Genomic DNA, 22819 nt, shown 5'->3' with positions numbered 1-22819 from the left:
AGTGGCTCAACTGGTTCTAGCATCAGCCCTGGGCACTAAGGATAGCTCGTTGGTCCGAGCATCAGCCCCAGACAGGAATTGCCAGGTGGGTCCTAGTCAGGGCAAATGTAGGAGTCTGTTTTACTATCTCCCCTCTTCTCACTTAAAAAAAAAAAAAAAAAAAATAAGTCTTAGAGGCAGACTCGATACTGTTCATTTCTGAAGGTAAATGAATAAGATGGCACTGTGGTTTTCTAAATCAATCTCATGTGAGCTTTATTGGTTTGAGTCTGTGACTGAGCTATATGCTCTGTATGTAGAAAGAATTAGGCCTCTTAGCCTGAAATACTAAGTGTGTGTCTCATTTAAATGTCTGTAGGCAATACTAAAACATCTAAAGTCTGTGTTCGAAATTTTCATCCCCCTCAAAGCCATTATTGAAAGGTGAAATGGGTTCATCTGTATGTTGATTACATATATTACATATATACATACAGTTTATATACTCTAGTTTCTCAATACTAGCTCATATAAAAATAAAATTTATATCCTTTTTCTTGTTATCTGGGTAGAAATCAGAACACTCTCTTTTATATTTTCACAGTATACTCAGTTCCCTTTGCTGTCACAGTGATAAATCCTTAGACTCAGCTCCTTGACCTTCGAAGACCTAATTTTACCTAGTCCAGACAGAATCAGTGTTTGATTTCTTGACTGATTTGACCCTCAGTGGTACCATAAAATGCCTTTTGCTAATATTACCTAATCATTTTAGCTATTCTATAAATTTTGTTGATATTTTTGAATAAACTTGATAAATTTTTTTATGAAATATCCTGTTGGGAAATGAATCAATCACATCACCCGTTTTTGGAGCATAGGCCATCCTAAATGATAATAGACAATACTATAAAATAGCTTTGTTCTTGTTTCTTTGTTCCTTATTTCTGTAATGACACCACTTTCTTCTCAAAGTTCTGAAAGTTTGTAATTTCGGTGTCATGTTTGATTTGCCCTCCTTTACACCCCTGTTTGTTGGTAAGCCCTATCAAGTCAACTCTGTCTCCATGGCCTCTGTTCTGTTCTTCTGTTCCCTTCCTTTCTAAGGTAATATCCCAGTTAGACCTTTATTACCATTTATCTAGAATACTATGATTCAAACTTTTTAACTGGTCTCCTTGCTTCCAGTTCTATTCTCCTACAATAGGGGTGATAATTATGATAATTAAATACTTTGTGGGCATTGAAAATGGTAAGCAGAGAATATCAGGACCTTTCATGAAATCAAGTCACACTCTACTGTCTTTATATTTTTTTTAAAGTATGTTTGCTTAGTGCCATGCCTCTGTGAAGAATTGTGCTCTGTCAGCTGTGGGTCCCCTGTGTGCACTGCATTTGGCTGAGCTGTGGAACTTGCTCTGGGACTCGGCTCAGACATGTTAAAAGATAAATAAATAAAAACAAACAAATAAAGTATGGTTACTTAGGGGAATGTAATAATTGTATTCAGTCTTAATTTCAGCCAGACATTTAACAAAGTCTTACATAATACCTGTGTGGATAAAATGAGTACATGGCAGTAATGACTGATTAGGTGGATTCACAGAGAATTTACATGATTTTGCATTCATTCACAAACCACTTAAATGCTTACTGTATGCCAAGTATCATGCTACATTGGATTGCGATTGTCATAAATATTGGATATTGGTATTGGTTTGAATGACAGAATATAGATTCAAAAACATGGAAACTAAATAGATGATGCCTAATAAAGTGTATATAGAATCATGTGCTTAGATTCAATCACTTAGCTTCACAAATATAGACTAGATAGAACTTTAATTCATTCTGGGCTTAACAATTTCTGTGGGAAAAACATGGATTTCACTTTATTAAAAGCACAATAAGCCCTGGCCGGTTGGCTCAGTGGTAGAGCGTCAGCCTGGCGTGCAGAAGTCCCGGGTTTGATTCCTGGCCAGGGCACACAGGAGAAGCGCCCATCTGCTTCTCCACCCCTCCCCCTCTCCTTCCTCTCTGTCTCTCTCTTCCCCTCCTGCAGCGAGGCTCCATTGGAGCAAAGATGGCCCGGGCGCTGGGATGGCTCCTGGGCCTCTGCCCCAGGCGCTAGAGTGGCTCTGGTCGCGACAGAGCTACACCCCAGAGGGGCAGAGCATCGCCCCCTGGGGGCAGAGCGTTGCCCCCTGGTGGGCGTGCCGGGTGGATCCCGGTTGGGCGCATGCGGGAGTCTGTCTGACTGTCTCTCCCCGTTTCCAGCTTCAGAAAAATATAAACAAAACAAAACAAAACAAAAAAAACAAAACAAAACAAAAAAAAAAAGCACAATAAGTCTGTAGTTATTTATGATTACCAAAAGGGTGAATTTAATTATTGGCTACCTGCTGTATCAGTTATTTTAATAGATTTAGGATTTTATTTTATAGTATTTGATGTATTTAAGTCTTGCTATAATAAATTGTATTCTTTTTTCACATTTTAGCAAAGTTGGTTGACTGATATTTCTATTTGATCTTGTGGCATTTCACTTTTTCTAATTGTCATTTGTTTTTCTCTTCATTGTTCTCTCATTGATTTATTTTGGTATTGTTCTTTTGATTTTACCTTCAGTATACCTTTAGCTTTTCTTCTACAGTATCTTAGATTATACCTTGTTTAGTTTATACTCTTTTACATATATTAAATAGATAGATACACATTCAAATGTACAGTATAAAATTCTTACAAAGTCACTACTTGCTACCAGTAGTGTCAACCTAAATAAATAAAAGGTATGGTTTATATTATGACTAATTAATGCTTATGTGTTGTTTGGACCAATTCCATGAAAACCACATACAGATTAATTTTGGGGAAAACAAACCTAAACATTTAATAAATGTATATTAGACAGATTGAGTAATAGAAGTATAATGTCTAGAAAAGGATTCACTGAATTCTACATGTATACTAGATGGTATATTCTGCCTTGAGTATGTGCCATATTTCAAGAATACTGAGAAAGAGAAAGAAGAGGAAATAAACTAGAAGAATGTGTGAATATTTACTTTTGAATAACAGTAGAAAAAAATAGATGTTTGGTCTAATTAGAGGAATCATGGGATAAATGATAAGTGCTTTCAAATATTTTAAGTGTTATTATGTAGAAAATGGCATAGATCTTGCTGTTTATGGCTATAGATGACAAAAGCATGAAGACTATATGGAAGTTGCATATAAAGATTTTTGTGTAATATAGAAAAATTACTATATTTGAAGAAAATTACTAACAATTGGAGCCATTAACAATGGAAAAAATTATCCTGTGAGATATCAAGCTTGTCATACTGAGAATATAAAAGTAGGGGTTACTATATGGGGTCTGTTAAAAATAAGGTTTTTGCATGGGATAGAAAGTTGGGCCAGATGACCTCTAATAACTCTTTCAGTTTTTAAAAGAATGATATTAGGACAAACTGATTTGGGAACGGCTTAGTGGAGACATTATTCCATGAGTAATAAAAGGATGTTTTCAAATTTTTGAGATAATAAAAAGGACAAGTTAGGTATGGATAGAAAGAATGTTTGCCCATTCAGATAGAAGGGAAAATATCAAGCTAGTATATAGTGAAAAAGCTTAAATCTATATGAAGTAAAACTTAGAGTATCCATCTGGATTTAACAGTCCATCTGAATTCCTCAGTAACTATAGCCACTGCTGGATTAACTCAACAACACCTTTACTACTTCCTAGCCTTCTCTAATTCATGTTATTTTTTGTCTTTTATCCCTGACCTTTGCTCACCTTTTTGTTTTTCCTTTCCAATTCATAATGCAATGATCATGTATTTATGGAGGCTTCTTAAAGTATGTCAAACACCTCCCTTTTAGAAATTACTGGGTTTCCTCTTTCCCAAGCTGTTATATGTGTATATCTAATGATAGAATGAGAGGAAGCTGTAAGGAGAAACGTGATTAGATATGGTGTTGTAGAGCTGTAAATACCAGCATGATAGTGTCTTCTGTATAGCTCATATGAAAGGAGTTGTGAAATCTGTTTACAATAACTTTTTGTAGGACACGATACTGAAGCAAAGTAAAGCTGCTTTTCTTTTTAAAGTTACAGTTTTCAAATCTTTTTAAATTCAGTTTTACTACTATGTAGGCAGATTATTTGAGTCTGTCATGGTTTTTCTAACAAAAAAAGGATATGACTAGTGGTCATACTCACTAGCGAATCTTATATTCTCTAGATCACTGTGCCGAAATACCCACAGAAGCTCAACTGAAGAAGATGATTCATCAGAAGAAGAAATGGAATGGAGTAATAACAGTTTGCTTCTAGCCAATCTTTCTATACCTCAGTTAGATGGAACTGCAGATGAAAACAGTGGTAAGTAAACAAGTCTACTGTGAACATTTCGTACTTTAGAAGCTAAAATAGTATATATTTTATTTTAAAACTATAGTTACACTTTCTGTATAGTTGGCTGAGTGAGGCTAAAACAATACTGTTATGTTTTGTCCTTCTCCAGAATTTTTTCTTTTGAGAATATGTATATAAATTATTTTCTCATTTTTATTTATTTATTTATTTATTTATTTATTTATTTTTTGTACTTTTCTGAAGTTGGAAATGGGGAGGCAGTCAGACAGACTCCCGCATGCGTCTGACCAGGATCCACCCGGCACGCCCACTAGGTGGCAATGCTCTGCCCATCTGGGGCGTCACTCTGTCGCAACCAGAGCCATTCTAGCGCCTGAGGCAGAGGCCACAGAGCCATCCTCAGCACCCGGGCCAACTTTGCTTCAATGGAGCCTTGGCTGCAGGAGGGGAAGAGAGAGACAGAGAGGAAGAAGAGGGGGAAGGGTGGAGAAGCAGATGGGCGCTTCTCCTGTGTGCCCTGGCCGGGAATCGAACCTGGGACTCCTGCACGCCAGGCCAACGCTCTACCACTGAGCCAACCGGCCAGGCTCTTTCTCATTTTTAAAAGGGTAACATTTGTTAATCACTGATTTGAAACTTCATAAACTTTGATCAGTTTATCATGTTAACATTTAACTAGCATAAGAAACTTTAAGAAATATGCTCAGCTGGCCCTGGCTGGTTGGCTCAGCAGTAGTGCATTGACCCAGCATGTGGACATCTCCGGTTCAATTCCTAGTCAGGGCACACAGGATAAGCAACCATCTGCTTCTCCCCTCCTTCTCCCCCACCTTTCTCTCTCTCTCTCTCTTTTTTCCCCTTTCCATAACCTTTGCTTGATTGATTCAAGCACGTTGGCCCCAGGCTCTGAGGATAACTCAGTAGAACCTCTGCCTCAGGCACTAAAAATAGCTTGGTTGCGAGTGGCCCCAGATGGGCAGAACATCAGCCCCAGCTGGGGGTTGCTGGGTGGATCCTGGTCAGGAAGCATGTGGGAGTCTGTCTCTGTATCTCCCCTCCTCTCACTTAAAAAAAAAAGAAAGAAATATGCTCAGCTGATTTGGAATGATAATGAAAAGAAGCATATTGTTTTGTTTTATGAAAAATTTTCAAGGTGACATTATTTTTCCATTATTCTTCCAAAAACCTGATTAAAGGAATATGTGTTTAAAATAATGACTAATAACCACCAGACCAGGCAGTGGTGTTGTGGATAAAGCGTCAGACTGGGACACAGAGGACCCAGGTTCAAAACCCTGCAGTCGCTGGCTTGAGCGTGTGAATAGATATGACCCAATGGTCACTGGCTTGAAGCCTAATGTCACTGGCTTGAGCCCAAGGCTGCTAGCAAGGGTTTACTTGCTCTGCTGGAGCCCCCTGGTCAAGGCACATATGAGAAAGCGATCAATGAACAACTAAGGTGCCACAAAGAAGAATTGATGCTTCTCAGCTCTCTCCCTTCCTCTCTGTCCCTCTCTGCCCCTCTCTGTCTGCCTGTCTCTCTCTCTCACAAAATAATAGTAATAATAATAATGACTAATAATCAAATGTAACTAACTCTTTATTACTTACATTGAATTTATCCTAGTGGCATGAGTAATTTTTATTGAGATAACCATATTAAACATACAAACTTAATTACATATAATTTCTTTTATGATGATTGTATCATGGTATCAGAAAATATTATAAAAGTTAAGAGTGGAGGTAAAATAAATTATTTTTCCACTTTATTTCAGACAATCCTTTGGACAACGAAAATTCTAGAACCCACTCTTCTGTAATTGCAACAAGCAAGCTATCAGTAAAACCTTCCATCTTTCACAAAGATGCTGCTACATTAGAACCCTCATCTTCTGCTAAGATTACCTTTCAGTGTAAACACACAAGTGCCCTTTCTTCCCATGTTTTGAACAAGGAAGATTTAATTGAAGACCTTTCACAACCAAACAGTACAGAAAAAGGTCTTGATCATTCAGTTGTTTCTTTTACAAATGAAAGCACTTACTCTATGAAATACCCTGGATCTTTAAGCAGTACTGTCCATTCAGAAAACTCTCATAAAGAAAGTAGTAAGAAAGATATCCTTCCAGTATCTTCCCGTGAAAGTAGTATTTTTGATTATGAAGAAGATATTCCATCTGTTACAAGACAAGTACCAAGTAGAAAGTATACAAACATTAGAAAAATTGATAAGGATGCCCCTTTTATACATATGAACCGTCACACTAGCGAAAGTACATTGGGCAAAAATTCTTTCAACTTTTCTGATTTAAGTCATTCAAAAAATAAATTATCTTCTGAAGCAAATGGAAAAGGAAACAGCACAGCTCTAAATAGTTTATTTCCTTCATCATTAACTGAAAATTGTGAGTTGCTGTCATGCTCAGGGGAGAATAGAACTATGGTACATTCTCTTGATAGCATTGCTGATGAAAGTGGACTAAATAAACTTAAAATTAGATATGAAGAATTTCAAGAACATAAAACAGAGAAGCCAAACCTCAGCCAGCAAGCAGCACATTATATGTTTTTTCCCAGTGTTGTTCTTTCTAATTGTCTCAGCAGACCACAGAAACTCTCTCCTGTTACTTATAAACTACAACCCGGTAATAAACAATCCCGATTAAAAATGAATAAAAAGAAACTTGTAGTTCATCAAGAGACTTCTACCAAAACTAGCGAGACTGGATCCACAAAAGATAATTATATACAAAGTTATCCTTGTAACAGTAATTCTGAGAAGAATAATGTACTGGCCAGTGATTTAACTAAAGTCACCCACGGAGTTTTTGAAAATAAAACACCTACAGATAGTTATATAGACTGTCACTTTGGAGATGGAACCTTAGAAACTGAGCAGTCCTTTGGATTGTATGGAAATAAATACACACTTAGAGCCAAACGCAAGGTAAATTATGAGACTGAAGATAGTGAGTCATGTTTTGTAACACACAACTCAAAAATTAGCCTACCTCATCCCATGGAAATTGGTGAAAGTTTAGATGGACCTCTCAAATCTCGAAAACGAAGAAAAATGTCTAAGAAGCTGCCCCCTGTCATCATAAAATATATTATTATTAATAGGTTTAGAGGGAGAAAAAATATGCTTGTGAAGCTAGGAAAAATAGACTCTAAAGAAAAACAAGTAATATTAACAGAGGAAAAAATGGAACTGTATAAAAAGCTTGCACCTTTGAAGGATTTTTGGCCAAAAGTTCCTGACTCCCCTGCAACCAAATATCCCATTTATCCACTAACACCAAAGAAAAGTCACAGAAGAAAAACAAAACATAAATCTGCTAAGAAAAAACCTGGTAAACAGAGAACAAATAGTGAAAATATTAAAAGAACTCTGTCTTTCCGGAAAAAACGTTCACATGCTATTCTTTCTCCTCCTTCACCATCTTATACTGCTGAAGCTGAAGACTGTGACTTGAATTATAGTGATGTAATGTCTAAACTAGGTTTTCTTTCTGAGAGAAGCACAAGTCCCATAAATTCTTCTCCACCTCGCTGCTGGTCTCCCACAGATCCAAGAGCTGAAGAAATTATGGCTGCTGCAGATAAAGAAGCAATGCTTTTTAAGGGTTCTAATGTATATCATAGTAAGACGGGTAATTCCCGTATAGAAAAAAGTAGTCGAACAAGAACGCAGGTGAAGAAATCAAAAACAAAGCTTGTTAATTCCTCTGTAGTTACTAAGAAAAGGAACAAACGAAATCAGACAAATAAAGTAGTAGATGATGGGAAAAAGAAACCGAGAGCAAGACAGAAACAAAAAACAAATGAGAAAAGTACATTGAGAAAGCACATAACACTTAAAGATGAAAAACTAAAATCTCAGTCTGGTGCCGAAGTTAAGTTTTTGCTGAAACATCAGAATGTGTCTGAGACCTCACATAGTTCTGGAGATTCTCAACTACTTTTTAAACAGAAAGATGTGTCAGTAATGGGCTCTGCTATAGATCATCCCCTTTCCACTCCCCAAACCATTGGAATTCATGCACAACAGAATGTATCTGGCTGCTTTTCTTTCTCAGAAAACAAGAAGCCTGTAGATTTGCAGACATTCCCCTGTCCTCAAGAAGATTTGCATCCATCAGTTGTTTGTAATTCTTTGGGATCTGAAGTCTCAAAAATTAATGCTCAAAGGTCTCATAATCAAAGTGCTATGTTTACTCTCAAGGAGTCAACCTTGATTCAAAAAAATATATTTGACCTTTCCAACCATTTGTCTCAGGTTGCACAGAATACACAGATATCTTCGGGTATAATGTCTCCAAAGACAGAAGAGAATGCAAATACACAAAAGAATTATTTTTCATCTCTAGGAAAGTTCAGTGAATATCGTAATTCCCTAGAATCAAAGCCAGACCAGGCATATGCCCCTAATTTTTTACATTGCAAAGACAGTCAGCAGCAGGTTGTATGCATGGCAGAACAGTCAAAGCACAGTGACACTTGTTCTCCAGGAAATGCAGCATCAGAGGAAAGCCAAATGCCTAATAATTGCTTTGTAACTTCCCTGAGAAGTCCAATCAAACAAATAGCATGGGAACAAAAGCAGAGGGGCTTTATTTTAGGTGTGTCAAATTTTAAACCTGAAAGGGTAAAACAGAAGTCATTGTCAGAAGCAATTTCACAAACCAAAGCATTTTCTCAGTGTAAAAGTCAAAATGTATCAACACCTTCAGCATTTGGTGAAGGACAGTCTGGACTAGCAGTTCTAAAAGAATTGTTACAGAAAAGACAGCAAAAAGCACAAAATGCAAATATTATGCAAGACCCATTATCTAATAAACATCAACCAAACAAAAATATTTCTGTTCCCTTAGAGCATAACAAAACAATTAAACGAACACGATCAGTAACATCTCCAAGGAAACCCCGAACTCCCAGAAGTACAAAACCTAAAGAAAAAATCCCCAAACTTCTTAAAGTAGACTCCCTAAATTTACAAAATTCTAGCCAGTTGGATAACTCCCTGTCAGATGATAGTCCCATCTTTTTTTCAGATCCAGGTTTTGAAAGTTGTTACTCACTTGAAGATAGCTTGTCTCCTGAACATAATTATAATTTTGACATTAATACAATTGGTCAAACTGGATTTTGTAGCTTTTATTCTGGGAGTCAGTTTGTCCCTGCTGATCAGAATTTGCCTCAGAAGTTCTTAAGTGATGCAGTTCAGGATCTTTTCCCGGGACAAACTATAGAAAAAACTGAATTTTTAAGTCATGATAACCAGAAGTGTGATGAAGACAAACATCATGCCTCAGACTCACCCTCATGGATTATATCTGGTACTCTAAGTCCCGAACTATTTGAGAAATCATCCGTGGAGAGCAATGAGAATCATCACCACAGCCAGTGGAAAAATAGCTTCCATCCTCTATCGACTCGGTCTAATTCACTAATGGATTCTTTCTGTATCCAGCAGGCAGAGGACTGTCTAAATGAAAAATCCAGATTGAATAGGAGTTCAGTAAACAAAGAAGTGTTTTTTAGCCTCTCACAGTCTGGTAATTCAGACTGGATTCAAAGTCATACCAGAAAAGAAATGGGACAGTCTCTTGACTCAGTTAATACCACTTTCACTACAATACTGTCCTCCCCTGATGGTGAACTTGTGGATGCCGCCTCTGAGGATTTGGAATTGTATGTTTCAAGAAATAATGATATAATGACACCAACTCCTGATAGTTCACCAAGGTCTACCAGCTCTCCCTCACAATCTAAAAATGGCAGTTTCACCCCTCGAACTGCTCACATTCTGAAACCACTTATGTCCCCACCAAGTAGGGAAGAAATTATGGCCACCCTATTGGATCATGACCTTTCAGAAACTATTTACAAGGAACCATTTTGCAGTAATCCTTCTGATGTTCCAGAAAAGCCCAGGTAATCAGAATTATACTTTCCCCTTGGGTCTCTCTGAATAACTATAATGTATATAACATTTGGTACCTGACTACTAGTTTTCTGACTGTTATTATATTTGTAAATAGTATATCATTGTGAAAACTATTCATAATTATGGACTTACTAAGAAAATTCACAGAATAGCTGCATGCTTTCACCTGGAGAAATTTCTTTTAAGTTGATGAGTGTTGGTTTGGGAACTGCTATTTAACACTGTCTCCAGTAAGAATTAGAGATGCAAAAAGGCTCTCTGTGAATGCCACATTAAGAAGGATTTTGTGATACTTTAAAAGTATTATAATTATTTTTAAAATTGTATTTATTTCTAAAATGGTAAACTCATAATTTTTAAAAATTTGAAAATAAGCATAGATGTATTTTAAGTACTCTTATGATATATCTCTAAATGAAGTTTAAGTTGTTTCTTGTTGCCACATCTTTTGTCATATTGTTACTGTTGTTAGTTTGTACAGTTATTAAGGGTACAAGATAGAATGAACCCCCATTATCTCTTCTTTCTTAAGCATCTTTTCAGAAAAATGATAAACAGATATACACACACACAGCTAACAACAAAATGGGCAGGAATCACAATACTGGTTTATTTGTATACCACCTGTGTCACCAAGATAGAGTGTATCTGGTAAGAGCTAAGTTGGGAAACATGTCTTCAACCAGCTTTAAGTGATGGTTTTTAGTCGTGTCCCCTGTGTCTTTGATCCCATTTACCTAAACAGTTTCAGAGAGAGAGGCAAGTCATTTCAGCCACCCAGTCAGAAGCAAAGGTTGGCTAGAATTGCAGGCACAGTTCCTGCTTAGTCTAAATTGTAGAAAGAGATGTGAAGAGCCAACTAAGGGAAAAGGCCACACTGCATGTATGCACTGACCTTTAGAGCACTGTATTCCTGACCCTAGGGAATAAGATTCAATGAATGCCAGGCTTTTACCCAGCAGATTAGCACTAATTCTTGCAGGAGTACTTTAAGAAAGGGGTAAGAAAATGTGATCATAAATATACTGATAGAGTAGAAGATCCCACCTCTAAGGACTTAAGTGAAGGACAGAAACTTCACCCCACCCTACCCCCAACACACTGTTACTTGGTTTTGCTTAATACCTCCATGTGGTCTTTTAACAGGAATGGGATTCTTTATTTCACTGCCAGAATATATAAATGTCTGTTTCTTAGACATTTGTTTCCATTATTTGGGGAGCTTTGACTTTATCAGTAGTTATGGTATATATTTTTTTTTTTTTATAATTTTATTTTTTTAATGGGGTGACATCAATAAATCAGGATACATATATTCAAAGATAACAAGTCCAGGTTATCTTGTCGTTCAATTATGTTGCATACCCACCACCCAAAGTCAGATTGTCCTCTGTCACCTTCTATCTTGTTTTCTTTGTGCCCCTCCCCACCCCCTATCCCTCTCCCATTCCCCCCTCCCCCCCGTAACCACCACACTCTTGTCAATGTCTCTTAGTTTCAGTATTATGTCCCACCTACGTATGGAATAATACAGTTCCTGGTTTTTTCTGATTTACTTATTTCACTTCGTATCATGTTATCAAGATCCCACCATTTTGCTGTAAATGTTCCGATGTCATCATTTCTTATGGCTGAGTAGTATTCCATAGTGTATATGTGCCACATCTTCTTTATCCAGTCATCTATTGATGGGCTTTTTGGTTGTTTCCATGTCCTGGCCACTGTGAACAATGCTGCAATAAACATGGGGCTGCATGTGTCTTTACGTATCAATGTTTCTGAGTTTTGGGGATATATACCCAGTAGAGGGATTGCTGGGTCATAAGGTAGTTCTATTTTCAGTTTTTTGAGGAACCACCATACTTTCTTCCATAATGGTTGTACTACTTTACATTCCCACCAACAGTGTATGAGGGTTCCTTTTTCTCCACAGCCTCTCCAACATTTGCTATTACCTGACTTGCTAATAACAGCTAATCGAACAGGTGTGAGGTGGTATCTCATTGCCGTTTTGATTTGCATTTCTCTAATAGCTAAAGAAGATGAGCATCTTTTCATATATCTGTTGGCCATTTGTATTTCTTCCTGGGAGAAGTGTCTATTCATATCCTCTTCCCATTTTTTTATTGGATTGTTTGTTTGTTTGTTGTTGAGTTTTATGAGTTCTTTGTATATTTTGGATATTAGGCCCTTATCTGAGCTGTTGTTTGAAAATATCATTTCCCATTTAGTTGGCTTTCTGTTTATTTTGTTATCAGTTTCTCTTGCTGAGCAAAAACTTCTTAGTCTGATGTAGTCCCATTCATTAATTTTTGCCTTCACTTCTCTTGCCATTGGAGTCAAATTCATAAAATGCTCTTTAAAACCCAGGTCCATGAGTTGAGTACCTATGTCTTCTTCTATGTACTTAATTGTTTCAGGTCTTATGTTTAGATCTTTGATCCATTTTGAGTTAATTTTTGTACAGGGAGAGAGACTGTAGTCCAGTTTCATTCTTTTGCATGTGGCTTTCCAGTTTTCCCAGCACCATTTATTGAAGAGGCTTTCTTTTCTCCATTGTGTGTTGTTGGCCCCTTTATCAAAAATTATTTGACTATATATATGTGGTTTTATTTCTGGACTTTCTATTCTGTTCCATTGGTCTGAGTGTCTATTTTTCTGCCAATACCATGCTGTTTTGATTGTCGTGGCCCTATAATAGAGTTTGAAGTCGGGTATTGTTATGCCCCCAGCTTCATTCTTTTTCTTTAGGATTGCTTTGGCTATTCGGGGTTTTTTATAGTTCCATATAAATCTGATGATTTTTTGCTCTATTTCTTTAAAAAACGTCATTGGAAGTTTGATGGGAATTGCATTAAATTTGTATATTGCTTTGGGTAATATAGCCATCTTGATTATATTTATTCTTCCTAGCCAAGAACAAGGTATATTCTTCCATCTCATTATATCTTTTTCGATTTCCCTTAACAATGGTTTATAGTTTTCATTATATAAGTCCTTTACATTCTTTGTTATGTTTATTCCTAAGTATTTTATTTTTTTTGTTGCAATCGTGAAGGGGATTATTCTTTTGAGTTCCTTCTCAGTTGTTTCATTGTTGGCATATAGAAAGGCTATTGACTTCTGTATGTTAATTTTGTATCCTGCGACCTTACTGTATTGGCTTATTGTTTCTAGTAGTCTTTTTGTGGATTCTTTGGGGTTTTCGATGTATAGGATCATATCATCTGCAAAAAGTGATACCTTTACTTCTTCTTTTCCGATATGGATGCCTTTTATTTCTTTGTCTTGTCTGATTGCTGTGGCGAGAACCTCTAGTACCACATTAAATAAGAGTGGAGAGAGTGGACAACCCTGTCTTGTTCCTGATTTAAGGGGGAAAGCCTTCAGTTTAGTGCCATTTAATATGATGTTAGCTGATGGTTTATCATATATGGCCTTTATCATGTTGAGATATTTTCCTTCTATACCCATTTTGTTGAGAGTCTTAAACATAAAATTGTGTTGTATTTTATCGAAAGCCTTTTCTGCATCTATTGATAAGATCATGTGGTTTTTGTTCTTTGTTTTGTTGATATGGTGTATTACATTAACCGTTTTACGTATGTTGAACCATCCTTGAGATTCTGGGATGAATCCCACTTGATCATGATGTATTATTTTTTTAATATGTTGTTGTATTCGATTTGCTAGTATTTTGTTTAGTATTTTAGCATCTGTATTCATTAGAGATATTGGTCTGTAGTTTTCTTTTTTTGTGCCATCCTTGCCTGGTTTTGGGATGAGGGTTATGTTGGCCTCATAAAATGTGTTTGGAAGTATTGCTTCTTCTTCAATTTTTTGGAAGACTTTGAGTAGAATAGGAACCAAGTCTTCTTTGAATGTTTGATAAAATTCGCTGGTATAGCCGTCAGGGCCTGGACTTTTATTTTTGGGGAGGTTTTTAATGGTTTTTTCTATTTCTTCTCTACTGATAGGTCTGTTTAGGCTTTCTGCTTCTTCTTGACTCAGTCTAGGAAGGTTGTATTTTTCTAGGAATTTATCCATTTCTTCTAGGTTGTTGAATTTAGTGGCATAAAGTTTTTCATAGTTTTCTACAATAATTCTTTGTATATCTACAGTGTCCGTGGTGATTTCTCCTCTTTCATTTTGGATTTTGTTTATATGAGTTCTTTCTCTTTTTTCCTTGGTAGGTCTTGCCAAGGGTTTGTCAATTTTGTTGATCTTTTCAAAGAACCAGCTCCTTGTTCTATTAATTTTTTCTATAGTTTTTCTGTTCTCTAATTCATTTATTTCTGCTCTGATTTTTATTATTTCCTTTCTTCGGCTGGTTTTGGGTTGTCTTTGTTCTTCTTTTTCTAGTTCCTTAAGGTGGGAAGTTAAGTGGTTCACTTGGGCTCTCTCTTGTTTGTTCATATATGCCTGAAGCGATATGAACTTCCCTCTTATCACTGCTTTTGCTGCATCCCATAGATTCTGATATGTCGTATTGTCATTTTCATTAGTCTGTATATATCTTTTGATCTCTGCACTTATTTCTTCTTTGACCCATTCATTTTTTAAAAGTATGTTGTTTAGTTTCCACATTTTTGTGGGATTTTTTTCCTCTTTTTTGCAGTTGAATTCTAGTTTCAAGGCTTTATGATCAGAAAATATGCTTGGTACAACTTCAATTTTTCTGAATTTGCTGATGTTGTTTTTGTGGCCCAACATATGGTCAATTCTTGAGAATGATCCATGTACACTGGAGAAAAATGTATACTCAGTCACTTTGGGATGAAATGCCCTGTAGATGTCTATCATATCCAGGTGCTCTAGTGTTTTGTTTAAGGCCACTATGTCTTTGTTGATTCTCTGTTTGGATGACCGATCTAGAGCCGTCAGCGGTGTATTGAGGTCTCCAAGTATGATTGTATTTTTGTCAGTTTTTGTTTTAAGATCAATAAGTAGCTGTCTTATATATTTTGGTGCTCCTTGGTTTGGTGCATATATATTAAGAATTGTTATGTCTTCTTGATTCAGTGTCCCCTTAGCCATTATGAAATGGCCATTTTTGTCTCTGAGTACTTTTCCTGTCTTGTAGTCAGCATTATCCGATATGAGTATTGCTACACCTGCTTTTTTTTGGATGTTATTTGCTTGGAGTATTGTTTTCCAGCCTTTCACTTTGATTTTGTTTTTATCCTTGTTACTTAGATGAGTTTCCTGTAGGCAGCATACAGTTGGATTTTCTTTTTTAATCCATTCTGCTACTCTGTGCCTTTTTATTGGTGAGTTTAATCCGTTTACATTTAGTGTAATTATTGATACTTGTGAGTTCCCTATTGCCATTTTATATCTTGCTTTCTGTTAGTTTCGTGTCTTGTTTGATCCTTCTCTTTCGTTTTTCTATCTTTTGTTTTTATTTGGTTGTATTCCATACATCTTTCCTCTGTTGCTATCTTTTTTATCTCATGTGCTTCTGTGGTGGTTTTTTCAATGGTGGTTACCTTTGAGTAATGAAAAGGGTCCCTACCCTGTTCATTGTAGCGAACTATTTTGTGAGTACTTTTGCACTCCATCGTCCTTTGCTAGTGTTAATCTCCGTCTTCTCCCCCTCTTTCTTTTTGTTGTTGTCACAGTTTAAATTTGGTTTTATTGTGTTCTTCTTGGAGCTTTTACTTGTGGCTCTGTTTTTTTTTGTTCTTTGTATCTGATTGGAGAACCCCCTTTAGTAATTCCTGGAGTGGGGGTTTTCTCATGATAAATTCCCTCATCTTTTCTGTATCTGTGAATGTTTTTATTTCTCCTTCGTATTTGAAGGATAGCTTTGATGGGTATAGTATTCGTGGCTGAAAGTTCCTCTCTTTCAGGACTTTAAATATTGGGGTCCACTCTCTTCTAGCTTGTAGAGTTTCTGCTGAGAAATCTGATGATAATCTAATGGGCCTTCCTTTATATGTTGTATTCTTCTTTTCCCTGGCTGCCTTGAGAATTTTTTCTTTGCTGTTGGTTTGTGTCAATTTCATTATGATATGCCTTGGAGTAGGTTTGTTGGGGTTAAGAAAACTCGGTGTTCTGTTTGCTTCTTGAACTTGAGGCTTTAGTTCTTTCCATAGGCTTGGGAAGTTCTCATCTATTATTTGTTTGAGTATGTTCTCCATTCCATTTTCTCTCTCTTCTCCCTCTGATATACCTATTATTCTTATGTTATTCTTTTTGATGGAGTCAGATAATTCTTGTAGGGCTATCTCATTTTTTTAAATTTTTGAGTCTCTTTCTTCTTCTCTCTGTTGTGCCTCAAGTTGCTTGTCTTCTATTTCACTAATCCTCTCTTCTATCTGACCTGTTCTATTAGCTAAGCTTGTTACTTCGTTTTTCAGCTTGTGAATTGAGTTTTTCATCTCTGTTTGATTTGTTTTTATAGTTTCAATTTCCTTGGACATATATTCTTTGTGTTCATTGAGTTGTTTTCTGAGCTCCCTATATTGCCTTTCTGTGTTTTCTTGTATATCTCGGAGGATTTTTAGGATTTCTATCTTGAATTCTCTGTCATTTAGCTCCAAGGTTTCCAATATATTAAATTTTTTCTCCATAGATTTTTCCTCATCTAGCTGTGTTACCTCTCTTTCTTTTGTATCCATGATATTCGATTTTCTCTTCCTTAATGGCATCTGAGGGTGGTTTTGTTGATAGTATTAATGAGATTTAATAAAAAATAAAAAGTTAAAAAAAATAAAAAGAAATAAAAAATCGAAAAGAGTTGTTTTTTTTAAAAAAAAATTAATAATGAAATAAAGAAAAATAAAATAAAATAAAAATTTTTAAAAAAAGGAAATTATTCCCCCCCTCCTTTTTTCCTCTCCTCTCCTCTCCCCTCTTTCTTGAGAAAATCTTGTGGTGGACTGTGAGTTATAACAAACAATGCCTGTGATGGAGGGCCTGAATTGGGGAAAAGTAATAAAGGGGCAAAAAAGAAAAAAAGAAAAAAAAAAAAAAAAAGGAAAAAAGAAAAAAAAAAAAGAGTGTATGAACCCACAAAAAGCAAATAAGGAAAAAATTTGGGTCAAGAATAAAATGATTTGCTTTTAGGTGTTGGTTGTCCAAGAGTTATGATGAGAGGAATAAGAGGAAAACGGAAAAATGGGGGGACAAATTAAAAACTTACTATTGTATTTAGTGGAACAAGAACTAGATAATATGGAGAGCCAGGGATGGGAGCACTGCTAGTGAGTTAAAAAGGTGAAGTAAAAACCCCCCAAAATGCCACAAACATAGGTTTGAGTCCCAGATAAGATAATTTGTTTGTTATTGAGGTTTGAATGAGAGGAGATGTAAAGGAGAAAGGAAGAAACTAATATAGAGGGAGAAAAGAAAGAGAGAGAAAAAAAAGAGGGAACCACTAAAAGAAGAAAAAAGAAAGGAGAGAGAGAGAGAGTTAAGGGTTTTGGGGTGCAACCCTCATAGAGAGAAAGGAAGAGAAGAGAAAAGATAATGGGAGATGTAACACTTATGGGTAGTGTAGTTCAAGGAGAGGAGAGAGTAAGACCAGTAGAGAGTTAATCGGCCAAATTGGAGGAAGAAAAAAAAGTATCAAGAATGAAGATAAGAGAAACAAACGAACAAATATAATAATATGTGATAGGTTATAAAGTCTGCAGATTATTCTTGATTTTGAGAGGTTATCTTCTTGCTTTTTCTTTTCTCTCCCTCTTCCTGGTCGGTGACTCTGTACCCCGGGTTCTGCCCCTTTGGCACGCTCAGGTAGAGGCTTGCAGTTGATAAGTCTCTATGGCAATGTCATGTATTGTGCTTTAGTCTCGTGGGAGTCGAGGCTCATTAGCATTTATAGGCTCCGACAGTGAGAGAGTCCGTGTTCCTGGAGCCTTTCTCCTAGTCTTTCCTTCCTCAATTAGTAGCCTGATAATCCAGCTATGGGGTTGCTGCTGCCTCTGCCTGGATAGTAAGAGGCTCAAAGAGCTGGCAACTCCCCACTCTATTTCCACTCAGCACAGGGCTCTGGGTAAGGCTCAGTCAGTCAGAGCTGCTAGCATAATCAGGCGGGCTTTCCGCCCACTCAAAGACCACTGGCTCTGCCACTCTGTCCAGTAACACAAGCGGGCGCCCACTTCTGGGGGGCGCTTGGAGGAAACTCTCACTCACTGTCTACGACCAGGATATCCAGCCAGCAGTCTCACGCTCTGAGTGAAACCCCCAACCGCAGGGAAAAGTTGCAGCGTTGGAATTGAGTCTCGCTCCGTCCCCGTGCGCGGCTTTTGCAAGGCGCTGGGGCGGCTCGAGATTCCGCTTTGGCCCACACAAAGGCCCCTGACTCTGCCCCTCTCTGCGATAACACGGGCGCGCACTGCGGAGGCACTCGGAGGAATCGCTCACTCCTTATCTGCGCGCGCACACCAGGATATGAGGCCGGCCGCGGTTCCCTCTGAATGAAACCCTCACCAGCACGGAAAATCTCCACCGTTGGAAGTAGTTCTCACTCCCTCCCGTGCGTGGCTTTCCCAGGGCGCTGGGGCTGCCCAGAGACTCTGTCCTCGGCCCACAGAAAGGCCTCTGACCCTGCCTCTCCGTGGGGCAACACGGGCACCCACTCTCGGGGCCTAGGAAGAAATTCTCGCCCACTAACTGTGCACCGACCAGGAGACCGGGTAAAATGGCCGCTCCGCTTGTCTTTCTTTGTTTGGGTTTGGGGCGAGTGTTAGCTTGTATTGCCCGGGTTGCCACAGGATCAGATTTTCCTCGGCTTGGATCTGTGTGCCACAGCCTGGTTTGGCCATTTGTGCCGCGGCGGCCTGGATCTATTCACCCCCTTTGCCCGCCTCAGTTTCTATATTCACAGTTACCAGAGAAAGCCGCCCCGTTTAGGTTAGTGAGGAAGGCGGAGCATTTCTTACTCCCTTTTTCCTTCGGGCTTTGGTTATATATTTAGCCAATTTTTCACTCAGTCATACCTTTGGGTGTATTGCGAAGCATCTGGAAGCTCCAAGTATAGGTTTTTCTGTTTCTGGTTGAAGATCTTGTTGAGTTTTGGGGGAGATTTATCGGTATCGCTTCCTACCCCGCCATTACTCTGACGTCATCCTATGGTATATTTTTTAATTGAGGTATTTTTTCTACCTCAGCCTTAACATCTTTTTAATTCTTAGTTAACTTATATACTATTCCTTAACTCTTGCTATATAGTTGTCTAACTTCGGACATTTGTTCTGCAGCAAAGATGATTGTCATTATTTTTGAAAAACAGTTTTGTTTTTTTATATAAAGCTCTGTCTTCATTATAGAAAATTTTGGAGATATAAAAGAAGACAAAAATCAAACAATTTCTCTACCTTGTTATTACTAATAATATTTTAATGGGTTCTCTTAGATTTTTTTTAAATGTATACAGTTTTTATCCTGTTTTCTGAAAAGTGATGTTACTGTAATCACAGAATTGTATCCAGATTTATTCACTTAACATGTTTATAAACATTTTCTAAATTTATGAGTTTCTTTAAATATTTTAATGACTGCATAATATTCTCATGTGTATTATTGTACAGAAATGTTCCTATTTTGCCAATTTAGATAATTATGTGATTAATTTCTTCTTTATAAAGCATTTGTTGAATTTCTTATAGCCCTAAAAGTAGAATTACTGAAAAATTTTAAGATTCTTGACATGTATTTTGACATGAGTGGTAGCAATTACCATGCTGCTAAAATACTTGAGAGCTAAATTTACCATACCTCATCAATTATTATTTTTGGTTTCATTATGGTTTCTGTATCAAAATACTAAGTTGGGTATGGTCACAGCATATGTACTCATTTCCTTTGGTAGCAGTAATTCTGCTTTTGTTTTCATATAGCCGGGAGGTAGGTACAGGGAAGGTGCTAGGTCCTGGTTATGTCAGTAGATCATTATGAAAACTATTCATAATGGACTAATTTATTTAGGTACAGGGAAGGTGCTAGGTCCTGGTTATGTCAGTAGATCATTATGAAAACTATTCATAATGGACTAATTTATTAAGAAAATTCACAGACTACCTGAATTGTTGCACCTAGAGTTAACTAGTAAGGGCTAAAATCTTTCCATATAAAGGGAAAAGGAACTGTGGTAACCCTGATGCTCTTCCTCCAACTCCAAATCAGAAAAAATGAATCCAGTTCATCGAGTTTCATCTAGAGGATGATCAGGACATTTGGGAAACCATGCCCAAAGAGAAGTAATTGAAGAAAATTAAGAACTTTCTTCATATCCATGAAAGACATACTGAAAGGAAGAAAAAAAAACCCTTTGGAAACAAAACTAGGCTACCTTTTAATTAGTGATTGCCCACCTACACATACATTAATAGCATTTAAGCTATGCATTCTGTGGGCTCGGCCAACTCCTCTTAAGTTTTTTAGTTAATGTTAAATCTTGCCATGTAAAAAGGAGAAAGAATTATGGTAATTTACCTCAACTGTGACCTTTTTTAAGTTTGAAGGATTTGGGGCAGGGGGTGGGGGGAAAAGGCAGATGGACACTAAGATTTGTTTGAACCGGCTGGCTTTGCTAAACTATTATAGATACTAAAGAATGCAGAAAGAGGCTATAGTTAAAATCCAGGGAGATAGCCTCCAATGACAAATTCTTCTATCACTTTTATTTATATGTGGTGACAATGGAAAGTTATTTAAAATAAGAAGAAAGGAATCTGATGAGTTTGTGCCATCTTATTGAAGAAAAGTTTTTGTGGGCATTTAAAAATGCCTTATTTTCCTGATATTAATGATGATTTTCCCAAGGAAATTAGTAGTTGTATACCTGTATAAAATGTGTGTATGTAGGGGTGTGGAAAGGGAAGTAAGGGATAGGCATTTTTAAGACTCCAAAGGGACTAAATATTTCGGTAATTGCTCTTTGAGACAAAACAGTTCTAAAATATGTTGTTTATAGGGAGATCGGCGGACGGCTTCTCATGGTAGAAACTCGACTTCCAAATGATCTAGCTGAGTTTGAGGGAGACTTTTCCTTGGAAGGACTTCGTCTGTGGAAAACAGCATTCTCAGTGATGACTCAGAACCCAAGACCAGGTTCACCTCTTCGCAGTGGCCAAGCATTTGTCAATAAAGGGTCAAGTAATAGCCATAAAATGGTGGAAGATAAAAAAATTGTGATTATGCCTTGTAAATGTGCCCCAAGTCGACAACTGGTTCAAGTATGGCTTCAAGCCAAAGAAGAATATGAACATTCCAAGAAACTGTCTAAAACTGAGCTAGCTGGAGCTATAAAATCTGCTGAGAACTTCAGCCCTTCAGTTAGTCCAGATGACAAACCTGCGGTGCCTCCACAGATGGATACAACCCCACATATATTCCCCACTGCAGCACATACCAAGGAAGATGTTAATGATCCTCAGATTGCTTTACAAGTTCCAACCACAGGGTGCTGTCAGACTGCAAGTGAAAGTCAGATGCTGCCACCAGTTGTTTCTGCAAATGATCCTGAGAAAGATGAAGATGATGATGATGACTGTTATGCTAGTTACAGCTCCCCTGATTCTCCAGTAATTCCGCCTTGGCAACAAGTAACATCCCCGGATTCCAAAACATTTAATGGAGATGACCGACCCTTATCACCAGTAGAGAAACTATGTTCCATGACTGTAGAGAATTTCTTAAAGCCATTAAAAGGTGGTATACAGAAAAGCCCCTGCAGTGAACCTCGAGAGCCTCTAGTGATATCTCCAATTCATGTTAGGGCAAAAACTGGGATATGTGAATCAGTTTGCCTTCATAGTACACCAGTCATACAGAGAAAACTTCTGGAAAGGCTTCCTGAAGCAACTGGCCTTAGTCCTGTGTCAACAGGTAAGTTTATAAGTAACAGAAAGACTTCATAATTGTTCTTTGAAAATTAAAAATGAAAACAATATTAAACTATGGTAGTGAAAATGACAGCTTTTTAAATGAAATTCTATCCCACCTCATTAAAGTATTGTTGTTTTATCATGTGGAACGACACCATCACATAGAAACTTTTTTCTTTCTGCTGTGAAATATACTTACATTGGTTTTCATCCTATCTTTTTGCTTCTGGGTGAACTATAGCACCTCTCTAAGAAAACTTCTTCTCAACTTGATTCTTCCCATTGTCCATTTTTTCCATTCCCATTTCCCCATTAATATGTACCCAAGTCTCTCCCACCCTTTAAAATGGAAACAAAGCCAAACAAGTGCTCTGACCTTAGACCCACCAGCTTCTATTCTTTTTCCTCTCTTTAAAGCCAGAGTTTTTAGATTTCTTTAATGTGACAATTTCATTTTTTCCTCATACTCATTTTTCAGCCTACTCTATCTGGTTTCTGCCCTCATAATTTCACCAGCTCTTGCAAAGATTCTCAACCTTCATGTAGCTAAAGCCAATGGATGCTTTTCCAGTCTTCCTATCACATGCCCTATAAGCAGCCATTGTCCTATTGACCACACCTTCCTTCTTAGAGCTTCTTCTCCCCTTGGTTTCCCTTCTACTCTGT

General features: G+C 37.3%; 1 protein-coding gene across 4 annotated transcripts in view; it reads left to right on the top strand.

Moving 5' to 3' along the window:
• REV3L (REV3 like, DNA directed polymerase zeta catalytic subunit) overlaps window positions 1-22819 on the top strand; it is a 187195-nt gene that overhangs the window by 87338 nt on the left and 77038 nt on the right. For all 4 annotated transcript variants that reach the window (XM_066247758.1, XM_066247757.1, XM_066247759.1 and 1 more), the window contains 3 exons: window positions 4230-4369; window positions 6142-10303; window positions 21241-22154. In XM_066247758.1, the coding sequence (XP_066103855.1) occupies window positions 4230-4369; window positions 6142-10303; window positions 21241-22154 (5216 nt within the window). The remainder of the gene's footprint in view (window positions 1-4229; window positions 4370-6141; window positions 10304-21240; window positions 22155-22819) is intronic.

This window comes from Saccopteryx bilineata, chromosome 12 (assembly GCF_036850765.1).
Source record: "Saccopteryx bilineata isolate mSacBil1 chromosome 12, mSacBil1_pri_phased_curated, whole genome shotgun sequence".
Taxonomy (NCBI): Eukaryota; Metazoa; Chordata; class Mammalia; order Chiroptera; family Emballonuridae; genus Saccopteryx; species Saccopteryx bilineata.
Note: the sequence above shows the minus strand (reverse complement) of the source record. Positions and strands in the feature narration are given on the sequence as shown.